This window comes from Scomber scombrus, chromosome 1 (genome assembly GCF_963691925.1).
Source record: "Scomber scombrus chromosome 1, fScoSco1.1, whole genome shotgun sequence".
NCBI classification, from domain to species: Eukaryota; Metazoa; Chordata; class Actinopteri; order Scombriformes; family Scombridae; genus Scomber; species Scomber scombrus.
The window spans coordinates 38582458-38594225 of NC_084970.1; the positions used below are offsets into that span (position 1 = coordinate 38582458).

At 46.1% G+C, this 11768-nt stretch overlaps 1 protein-coding gene across 1 annotated transcript in view; it reads right to left on the bottom strand.

Annotated features, from left to right (window-relative positions):
- Positions 1 to 8211, bottom strand: part of LOC133999779 (transient receptor potential cation channel subfamily M member 1-like) — a 22987-nt gene extending 14776 nt beyond the window's left edge. The window contains exons 1-8 of the mRNA XM_062439124.1: positions 8128 to 8211; positions 3347 to 3423; positions 2660 to 2831; positions 1957 to 2170; positions 1288 to 1412; positions 1030 to 1201; positions 360 to 534; positions 10 to 154 (exon numbers count right to left, since the gene is read on the bottom strand). Coding sequence (XP_062295108.1) covers positions 10 to 154; positions 360 to 534; positions 1030 to 1201; positions 1288 to 1412; positions 1957 to 2170; positions 2660 to 2831; positions 3347 to 3423; positions 8128 to 8211 — 1164 coding nt within the window. The remainder of the gene's footprint in view (positions 1 to 9; positions 155 to 359; positions 535 to 1029; positions 1202 to 1287; positions 1413 to 1956; positions 2171 to 2659; positions 2832 to 3346; positions 3424 to 8127) is intronic.
- Between the last annotated feature and the right edge of the window lie 3557 nt (positions 8212 to 11768).

The following is an 11768-nucleotide window of genomic DNA, read 5'->3' on the forward strand; positions in this document are numbered from 1 at the left end:
TGATTGATTGATTGATTGATTGATTGATACCAGAGCTTTCTTCTTCATGCACTCCATCAGCAGCAGGAAGAGGTGCAGCGCCTGGCTGCGGGTGTAGTTGAAGGTTTTCTGGATGGTGACGATCAGCTGATCTTTGACGTTGTCGCTCACCAACCTGCAGGAAGAACAGCTGACGGTCAGGAGCTTGATGATGATTCATGTTTTTTTTTTTATTATTTCTCTTTCACATTTTATATTTCCTTTGAATCACTTTGAATATTCTGTAGTTAAACTTTACTTTATAATAATGTAATAATTAAAGTACGACACGGTTTAGCATCGTACTGTATTATTAATCATTTGGGATCATGTGACCTCACCCGTCCTCCTCACAGTATCTGTGGGCGAAGGAGATGATGTCAGAGGCTCTGCCGCTGCCGTCACAGACCACCACCGGAACCGGAGGCTCCTCCTTCAGACTCTCCAACACGATGGAGATCACGTTCGGACCCCCCTCCAGGATCAGGCAGACCACCGGGACGCCCTGACCCAGACCTGACAGATACAGTTCAGTCTGTTCATCGCTGAGTCGGCACAACACACAGAACCTGATTTATATATTATATTATATTATATTATATTATATTATATTATATTATATTATATTATATTATATTATATTATATTATATTATATTATATTATTAGGTAGAAGAACATGTTTTATATGAATATATAATATATAGTATATAAAGACACAGACAGACAACAGGAAACTGTAAGGAGCCCTTTAGTGAATGTAGAGTCATGTGACCCAGCAGGACTCCTTCTTCTTCGGTGGTGGTTGTGTGAGGTGTCAGCTGCAGGCCACAGGTGAGGTGGGCAGTGATTGGCTGCTGCAGGCTACAGGTGAGGTGGGCAGTGATTGGCTGCTGCAGGCTACAGGTGAGGTGGGCAGTGATTGGCTGCTGCAGGTCAGATGACGGGTGAGGTGGGCAGTGATTGGCTGCTGCAGGCCACAGGTGAGGTGGGCATTGATTGGCTGACTCACGTGTGTTGATCTTCTGCAGGGCGATGTGTTTCTCCAGCTGGCGGCGCAGACGGACCTCGGCTCCGTACTTCCCGCTCGTCCCGTTATCGGACAGGATGAAGTGTGAGTGGCTGCTGTTCACCACGGCCAGCTTACTGAGAGGGTTAGACATCGTCTGATAGGGCCGCGTCACCTGAAACACACGATCTGATTGGTCCACAGGCACACAGAGGAACCAATCAGCAATCAATACATCAGCGATCAATAACTCGTTCTCACGTCTCTGCCGATCAGATCGTTTCGGTTCTCGAGGATTCCCCACGGAGCGATTCCGATCGCACAAACACGACCTCTCGACTTAGAGGAGTGGTCCTTCAGAGCGTCACCCACATGCCGGATCACTCCTACAACACCAGAGAAGGGTGGAGGTCAGGGTGGAGGTACAGTTGGAGGTACAGTTGGAGGTACAGTTGGAGGTACAGGTGGAGGTACAGGTGGAGGTACAGGTGGAGGTCAGGGTGGAGATACAGGTGGAGGTGAGGGTGGAGGTGAGGCTGGAGGTGAGGGTGGAGGTACAGGTGGAAGTACAGGTGGAGGTGAGGGTGGAGGTGAGGGTGGAGGTGAGGGTGGAGGTACAGGTGGAAGTACAGGTGGAGGTGAGGGTGGACGTGAGGGTGGAGGTACAGGTGGATGTCAGGGTGGTGGTCAGGGTGGAGGTACAGGTGGAGGTACAGGTGGAGGTACAGGTGGAGGTGAGGGTGGAGGTGAGGGTGGAGGTACAGGTGGAGGTCAGGGTGGAGGTGAGGGTGGAGGTGGGGGTGGAGGAACAGGTGGAGATACAGGTGGAGGTACAGGTGGAGGTGAGGGTGGGGGTTTGGGTGGAGGTCAGGGTGGAGGTACAGGTGGAGGTACAGGTGGAGGTGAGGGTGGGGGGTTGGGTGGAGGTACCGGTGCTGACTCCCCCGGTGAAGATCCAGGCTCCGGTGGTGACGGCAGCCTTGATGAGTCCTTTTCCAAACACCTGCTTGAGTTTCGGCGGCAGCTCGAAGCTCTGCAGGCCTCCGTGGACGGAGATCAGCAGCGTTGGAAGCTCCAGCTGCCATTCCTTCACCATCAGGTGGAGCAGACTGTCGGGTTTAGAGTCATAGGAGACCCGGATGTACTGGGGAAGGGGGGGGGGTTAGGGGGGGGTGTCTTTATTCACTAATATAAACCAGGTTACAACATCCCAGAGTAATAAACAGTTTGGTTACTGTGTGTTTGTGGTGATCTGCTAATAATAACGTATGAGTGAATGAATTAATGAATGAGTGAATGAGTGAGTGAATGAATGAATGAATGAATGAATGAATGAGTGAGTGAATGAATGAATGAATGAGTGACTGAGTGAATGAATGAATGAGTGAGTGAATGAATGAATGAGTGAATGAGTGAGTGACTGAGTGAATGAATGAATGAGTGACTGAGTGAATGAATGAATGAGTGAGTGAATGAATGAATGAGCGAATGAGTGAGTGACTGAGTGAATGAATGAATGAGTGACTGAATGAGTGAATGAGTGAGTGAATGAATGAGTGAGTGAGTGAATGAATTAATGAATGAATGAGTGAATGAATGAGTGAGTGAATGAATGAGTGAATGAATGAGTTACCATGGCCTTGTTGACGTGACCCCCCTCCTGGAACTCCAGGACTCCGTATGCATCAGTAGAACTGGTCTGAGTGTGTTTGAGAGGAATCCATCGCTCTGCTGCCTCCAGCTGCACCAGAGACAACTCCTCCCTGATACCTGAGTGCTGAGATACCAGCTGACCACAACTACACCTGAGGAGGAGGAGGAGGAGGAGGAGGAGGAGGAGGAGGAGGAGGGGGGGGAGGGGGAGGAGGGGGAGAAAGAAGAGGAAGATCTTTAACTGATCATAACAGTAAAAATAATAAATAATAAATAATAATAATAATAATAAATAGTAATAAATAATAATAATAATAAATAATAATAATAATAATAATAAATAGTAATAAATAATAATAATAATAATAAATAGTAATAAATAATAATAATAATAAACAATAAATAATAATAAATAATAATTATAATAATAATTATAAAAATAATAATAATAACAATAATAATAAATAATAATAATTATTATAATTATAATTATTATTATAATTATTATTATAATAATAAATAGTAATAAATAATAATAATAATAATAGTAATAATAATAAATAATAATAATAATAATAACAATAATAGTAATAACAATAATAATAATAACAATAAATAGTAATAAATAATGATAATAATAATTAATTATAATAATAATTATTATTACCTGCTTGCATCTTTTCCAGGAATAATCTGGATACATTCTCTCTTCTGGAAGGTTCTCTCGATCCAAGCTCTCTGAACCTGAAACACAGACACACTATTAATATCTGCTCAGCTTCCTGGTCTGACCTTGATCCTCCAGCCATGGGTTGGTCTGACCCTGATCCTCCAGCCATGAGTTGGTCTGAGCCTGATCCTCCAGCCACGGCTCTCCAGGTAGACCAGTCGTGAGTCTCCAGGTAGACCAGCCATAAGTCTCCAGGTAGACCAGCTATGAGTCTCCAGGTAGACCAGCTATGAGTCTCCAGGTAGACCAGCCGTGAGTCTCCAGGTAGACCAGCCGTGAGTCTCCAGGTAGACCAGTCGTGAGTCTCCAGGTAGACCAGCCATAAGTCTCCAGGTAGACCAGCTATGAGTCTCCAGGTAGACCAGTCGTGAGTCTCCAGGTAGACCAGCCATAAGTCTCCAGGTAGACCAGTCGTGAGTCTCCAGGTAGACCAGCCATAAGTCTCCAGGTAGACCAGCTATGAGTCTCCAGGTAGACCAGCCATGAGTCTCCAGGTAGACCAGCCGTGAGTCTCCAGGTAGACCAGTCGTGAGTCTCCAGGTAGACCAGCCATAAGTCTCCAGGTAGACCAGTCGTGAGTCTCCAGGTAGACCAGCTATGAGTCTCAAGGTAGACCAGTCATGAGTCTCCAGGTAGACCAGCTATCAAATGTTCTCCTGGACTATAAAATCATTAAAGATTCATCAACATAATGACTGATGGAGAAGTTATGAATGTGAACTGTAGTAGAGACTAATAATATGAGCAGTATGAAAGGGTTAAACTACGGGAAAGGCACCCGGCCCCCCCTCTCCACTCTGTCTCCTCGGAATCATACAGGTCAGCATCATGGACAACATCAACCATCATCCCTTCACCTAAGAGACCCACTCAGCCCACTGCTGGACCCACTCAGCCCACTGCTGGACCCACTCAGCCCACTGCTGGTCCCACTCAGCCCACTGCTGGACCCACTCAGCCCACTGCTGGACCCACTCAGCCCACTGCTGGGCCCAGTCAGCCCACTGCTGGACCCAGTCAGCCCACTACTGGACCCACTCAGCCCACTGCTGGACCCAGTCAGCCCACAGCTGGACCCACTCAGCCCACTGCTGGACCCAGTCAGTCCACTGCTGGACCCAGTCAGCCCACTGCTGGACCCAGTCAGCCCACTGCTGGTCCCACTCAGCCCACTGCTGGACCCACTCAGCCCACTGCTGGGCCCAGTCAGCCCACTGCTGGACCCAGTCAGCCCACTGCTGGACCCACATCAGTTTGCTTACAGGGCCAGGCAGGGGACGGAGGATGCTGTAGCATGCCTCCTCCACCCGCCCTCCTTCAACACCATCGGCAAACTTTATAATATGAAAAGCGTCATATTATAAAGTTCGCCGATGATTCGGTGATCGTGTCCCTCCTTAGTCATGACGACCCTGTGCCTGGCCCCGTAGTGGAGGAATTCATTCAGTGGTGCAAGTTGTCTTTTTTGATCATCAATGTTTCCAAAACTAAGGAAATGGTCCATGGACCATAACTGTGGGGTTGAAATGGGTTTGTTGTAAATTCATTTCTGGATTGAGGCCTTGTGTGAATGCTTTGATGACCGCCTTTATGTGGTAAATGGGTGTACGTAGAGTTGATGATGATTTCAGATGTGGAAATTGACCTGTGGGGTTAAGTGATTACGTAATTGATTCCAATTAAAGGTGGTATGGTCCAGTGGGAGGGGCTAAGTCTTTAAATGGAGGGGTTCTACACTGCCTAGGCAGTCAGAGAAGGGCTGTGGTGCCGTGTAGACCCAATGGTGATTTTTGGTTAGTACTTTGTATATATATATTGTTCTGCTGCATTTTTGTGGAATGCTTGCTCACATTTCCATGGACTGTATTTAAAGGGCAATAAATCACTTCATCTAAAATAACACACACCGCATCCAAGATCATCAACCATCCCAGACCCAACCTCACCGAGCTCAACCACAGAGCAGTCACACGCCTTGCTCAAGCAATAACCACCCTCTCTACCCTCACTGCTGCCGTCTGGTCCCAGATACAGGACTCTGAGATGGAGACGGGCTTCAACAAGAGCTTGGTCCCGTCTGCCATCTCAGCACTCAGTAACCTCATATGGACCCAGCCCTCCTGAGTGTGCTATATATATATGTGTGTCGGTTGTTTAATGTCTGGTTGTGTTTGTGTAGTATGTGTGTATTACGATTAACGACGATTAACGACGATTAACGACGATTACTGACGATTCATGACGATTAACGACGATTCACGACGATTCACGACGATTAACGACGATTCATGACGATTCACGATGATTCATGATGATTCACGACGATTAACGACGATTCATGACGATTCACGACGATTCATGACGATTCACGATGATTAACGACGATTCACGACGATTAACGACGATTCATGACGATTCATGACGATTCACGATGATTCATGATGATTCATGACGATTAATGACGATTCATGATGATTAATGACGATTCATGACGATTCATGACGATTCATGACGATTACTAACGATTCATGATGATTAACAACGATTACTGACGATTAACGACGATTATTGACGATTACTGACGATTAACGACGGTTCATGACGATTAACGACGATTATTGACGATTACTGACGATTAACGACGATTCATGACGATTAACGACGATTCATGACGATTAACGACGATTCATGACGATTCATGACGATTCACGAAGATTCATGATGATTCATGACGATTCATGATGATTCACGAAGATTCATGATGATTCATGACGATTAACGACGATTCACGAAGATTCATGACGATTAACGACGATTCATGACGATTAACGACGATTCATGACGATTCATGACGATTAACGACGATTCATGACGATTAACGACGATTCATGACGATTCATGACGATTAACGACGATTCATGACGATTAACGATGATTCACGACGATTAACGACGATTCATGACGATTCATGACGATTCACGAAGATTCATGATGATTCATGACGATTCATGACGATTCATGATGATTCACGAAGATTCACGATGATTCATGACGATTCATGACGATTCACGATGATTCATGATGATTAATGACGATTAATGATGATTCATGATGATTAATGATGATGATTAATGACGATTAATGATGATTCATGATGATGACTAATGATGATTAATGACGATTAATGATGATTCATGATGATTAATGATGATGACTAATGATGATTAATGATGATTAATGACGATTAATGATGATTAATGATGATTCATGATGATTCATGATGATTCATGATGATTAATGATGATAATTATCTGCATCTGCACATGAAGCCCTGAGCTGTGTGTTTATGTCCGAATGGATCCGACTAATTACTGAAAGAGTGGAGCTTTCCATTTCTTTATGCATCCAATCCTCTTATGTTCCCTCCTAATCCTGCCCTTTAAACCTGTTTATCTACACACACTAATGACACTGTGTGTGTGTGTGTGTGTGTGTGTGTGTGTGTGTGTGTGTGTGTGTGTGTGTGTGTGTGTGTGTGTGTGTGTGTGTGTGTGTGTGTGCGTGCGTGTATGTGTTTGTGTGCGTGTGTGTTGTGTTATGTTCAGAAGCACTTTGTAATATTTGTGCACTCTGGATGATGGAGGATTAATATCTGAGCATCACATGAACCTCAGTTTGATTGTCTTCATCACGTGAACAATCAGCCATCATCATCATCATCATCATCATCATCATCATCATCATGCTTCCATCTCCTCTCTACATTATTACTGTAACTCTTCTCCAGCATCAAACATCTCTGTCCTCAGACCAGTTCAGCTGAACCTTCTCCTTCCTGTTAGTGTAACAGCTGATTTTAAGGTTTTATTGATCACTTTGAAAGTAGGTCCGTGTCTGGATCCAAGCTCCATAGCAGATATGTTGACCCCCCCTCAGGGAAAATCAAACATTCAAACACAGAGTAACCCCTCTACAAACAGCGTGAGACTCGCTTATTTTTGGGATTGATGTGTTGTGTTTACAGAGATCATCAGAGAGCAGAGAGCAGGTGCAGCAGGATTATCAGGGTTTTAAATGAGATTAGTGTTTTATTATGTGTTACACTGACAGGAAGTGCACCTGCAGCTCTCCACCAATCACAGTCCAGAGCTACTGATGTCACAGATTAAGATCTTTGTCAACTTTAAAGTTAAGAAAGGTTTCCAGCAGATGTTAATCTGAGCAAACATCTGCACAGAAACATCTGCACAGAAACATCTGCACAGAAACATCTGCACAGAAACATCTGCACAGAAACATCTGCACAGAAACATCTGCATAGAAACATCTGCACAGAAACATCTGCATAGAAACATCTGCACAGAAACATGTCTCATACTAATGATTCATTTGTATGAGACAGACATTTTCATCACACTGGCCCCCTCACACTGGCCCCTCACACTGGCCCCTTCACACTGGCCCCTCACACTGGCCCCCTCACACTGGCCCCCTCACACTGGCCCCTCACACTGGCCCCCTCACACTGGCCCCCTCACACTGGGCCCCTCCCCTTTTGGTGCAAAATCTGTTTGATTGAAGAGCTGAATAAATAAACCTGATCAGGTGCCCCTGAGCAGAGTGAGGGGCCCCTGGGCAGAGTGAGGGGCCCCTGAGCAGACTGAAGGCCCCCTGAGCAGAGTGAGGGGCCCCTGGATGCTTGGATCAGTGTTTCTTACCTTTCTGGATCCAGACGACGCGCTGCGCTTGATGGACGAACGTTTGATGGATCCGTTTGTCCCTCTTCTCCCTTTACTGTCCATGATGGGAGCAGACCTCCTCCTCCTCCTCCTCCTCCTCCTCTCGTCCTCAGAGGAGCAGACCTCCTCCTCCTCTCGTCCTCAGAGGAGCAGACCTCCTCCTCCTCTTCCTCCTCTTCCTCCTCCTCCTCCTCCTCCTCCTCCTCCTCCTCCCGTCCTCAGAGGAGCAGACCTTCTCCCGTCCTCAGAGGAGCAGACCTACTCCTCCTATCCTCAGAGGAGCAGACCTCCTCCTCCTCCTCCTCCCGTCCTCAGAGGAGCAGACCTCCTCCTGTCACCAGAGGAGCAGACCTCCTCCTGTCTTCAGAGGAGCAGCGTAGTGTCCGCGGTGCGTTCAGGCGTCTGTGGCTGCAGCAGCAGACTCTCTCTCTCTACAATCAGGATTAGAGGACGAGGACGTCGCTTTAATGGACAGATTTAATAAAGACTGACTGACGCAGCTGTGATGTCATCACTTATTATTATTATCAGCTGACTGAAACCTTCCTCATCACCCTCCTCTTCATCGTTTCACCTCTAAAACTAAGACTTATAAAATGATAATCTTATCATCTTTAGTGTGTAATAATCAGGTTAATGTAGATCACAGCTGATCATGAAACAAACTGAGACCAACACGCTGACATTAAATTAATAAATAAATAAATAATAAGAGAACAAGTTGATTAAAAGTTTAAATAACGCTAAAAAAAAAAGGTTCAAATAGAAAAAAAGGTGTAAAGGAGGAAAAGCAGCAGGAGGAGGAGGAGCAGCAGCAGCAGGAGGAGGAGCAGCAGGAGGAGGAGCAGGAGGAGGAGGAGCAGCAGGAGGAGGAGCAGGAGGAGGAGGAGCAGCAGCAGCAGGAGGAGGAACAGCAGCAGGAGGAAGAGCAGCAGCAGGAGGAGCTGCAGCAGCAGGAGGAGCTGCAGCAGCAGGAGGAGGAGGAGCAGCAGGAGCAGCAGCAGGAGGAGCTGCAGCAGCAGGAGGAGGAGGAGCAGCAGGAGCAGCAGCAGGAGGAGCTGCAGCAGCAGGAGGAGGAGGAGCAGCAGGAGCAGCAGCAGGAGGAGCAGCAGGAGGAGCAGCAGCAGCAGGAGGAGCAGCAGGAGGAGCTGCAGGAGCAGGAGGAGGAGGTTAAAGAGGAGGAGCAACAGGAGGAGTTGGGATGAGAGTCAGCACCTCCAAATCTGAGTCCATGGTCCTCAGCCAGAAAAGGTTGGAGTGCACTCTCCGGGAGGAGAGTGGAGGAGTTCAAGTACCTCGGGATCTTGTTCACGAGTGAGGGAAGGATGGAGCTGGAGATCGACAGGTGGATCGCTGCGGTGTCTGCAGTAATGCGTTCTGTCGTGGTGAAGATTTACCAGTCGATCTTCGTTCCTACCCTCACCTACGGTCATGAGCTTTGGGTCGTGACCGAAAGAACGAGATTGCGGGTACAAGCGGCCGAAATGAGCTTCCTCCGTAGGGTGGCTGGGCTCTCCTTTAGAGATAGGGTGAGGAGCTCGGAGTAGACCGGCTGCTCCTCCGCGTTGAGAGGAGCCAGATCCTCTCAGCCAGAGGCTCGGGCATATAGTTAGGACGCCTCGCTGGTGAGGTGTTCAGGGCCCGTCCCACTGGTAGGGGACCCCGGGGAAGACCCAGCTGGAGAGACTATGTCTCTCAGCTGGCCTGGGAACACCTCGGGATCCCCCGGGAAGAGCTGGACGAAGTGGCTGAGGAGAGGGAAGTCTGGGTTTCCCTGCTTAGGCTGCTGCCCCCGTGACCCGACCAGGATAAGCGGAAAGAAGATGGATGGATGGATGGTGATCAGCAGCAGACTGATCTGTGATTATTGATCATGTGATCAGCAGTCCTCATACAGTAAACATTGCAGCTCTGATCTGATTTGATGTTTCATTTTCATTTGAATAAATCTGCAGGATTAAAATAATTCATCACATTTATCTGATTGTCCTCAAAACCTCTGCTGTCATCATATTAATATATTTATAATATTAGTTTATATCATATTTATATTAATATATTTATAATGTAACAGTTTATATCATAATCAGGTGTTCTCTGATGTTGCACCTGGGCCCAGTATTCCCAGTGTTCCCAGTACTACCATAGCACACCTCAGCAGCTCTGGGAAGAGAGAGGACGGAGGAAACTCGGCTCTGCTCGCTCCTTATTTTGATCTGTTTGTTTCCACAGAACACATTAAAATGACATCACACTGACCTACTAGAACACTGCGCTCCCAGAACGCAGGCCTACTTGTGGTACCTAGTATCTCTAAAAGTAGAATGGGAGGCAGAGCCTTCAGTTATCAGGCTCCTCTCCTGTGGAACCATCTCCCAGATTCGGTCCGGAGGGCAGACACCCTCTCTACTTTTAAGAGTAGGCTTAAAACTTTCCTTTTTGATAGAGCTTATAGTTAGCCAGCTCCTAGTTTATGCTGCTATAGGCTTAGACTGCCGGGGGACTCCTACCTCCATGATGCACTGAGCTCTTCTCTCCTCCTCTCTCTCTCTCTCTATCCATCCATCTATATCCAATAACATTCATGTACTATTAATGCATTCAGTAACCTACACTTCTTCCCCGGAGTTGTCTGTGCTTTCTCATCTCACAGGCAATCTGGGCCTGTAGACGTCTGGATGACAGATTCCAGTCCCGGACCTTCTAGCTTCAATGTTTATTTTCAATGTGCTACTCTCTCTCTCTCCTATTCTTCCTCTCTCTCCCCTCTACCCCAACCGGTCGAGGCAGATGGCCGCCCACTTTGAGCCTGGTTCTGCCTGAGGTTTCTTCCTGTTAAAAGGGAGTTTTTTCTTGCCATTGTCGCTAAATGCTGCTCATGTGGGAATGTTGGGTCTCTTTATAAATTAAAACTTGAAGAGTACGGTTTAGAACCTGCTCTATGTGTAAAGTGCCTTGAGATAACTTTGTTGTGATTTGGCGCTATACAAATAAAGATTGATTGATTGATTGATCACGATGACATCACGCTGACATCGGGCTGACATCATGCTGACATCACACTAACACTGCTGACTCACCTCAGAACATTTTCTCATATTTGGTTTTACTTCAGATAAAAGATGATTTCTCTGCTTTGAGTCAGCTGTGACATTAATGCTGTAGTTCCACTATCTGTCCACTAGATGGCGCCAACTGACCATCTGTTGTGACATTAATAACACTGAGCACAGATCAGGCTGCAGTTCTACTTTCTGTCCACTAGATGGCGCCACCTGACCATCTGTTACTGTCTCTGAGCATCATCATCAATTCTTCATGTTAAAATTAAACGTCTTTATTTATTTTGGTTAAGAAGTGACAACATACCATTTATACACATGTATGAAAGATTAAAGTACATTTGTTCAATTAGTGACATTGTGAATTTTAAATAAAACTAATTTCTGTAAGTTGTCTTTTACTAAAGTCTAATTAATAAATATAATTAATAATACAGTTAAAATGGGTGAAAATGTGAATAATTGCATTGCAGGGTTAAAGGTGCTCATAGTTAAACATTCTGGATGAAGTAGTTTGATGCAACAGGTTATAAATAATGATCAATCCACGTCATCAAC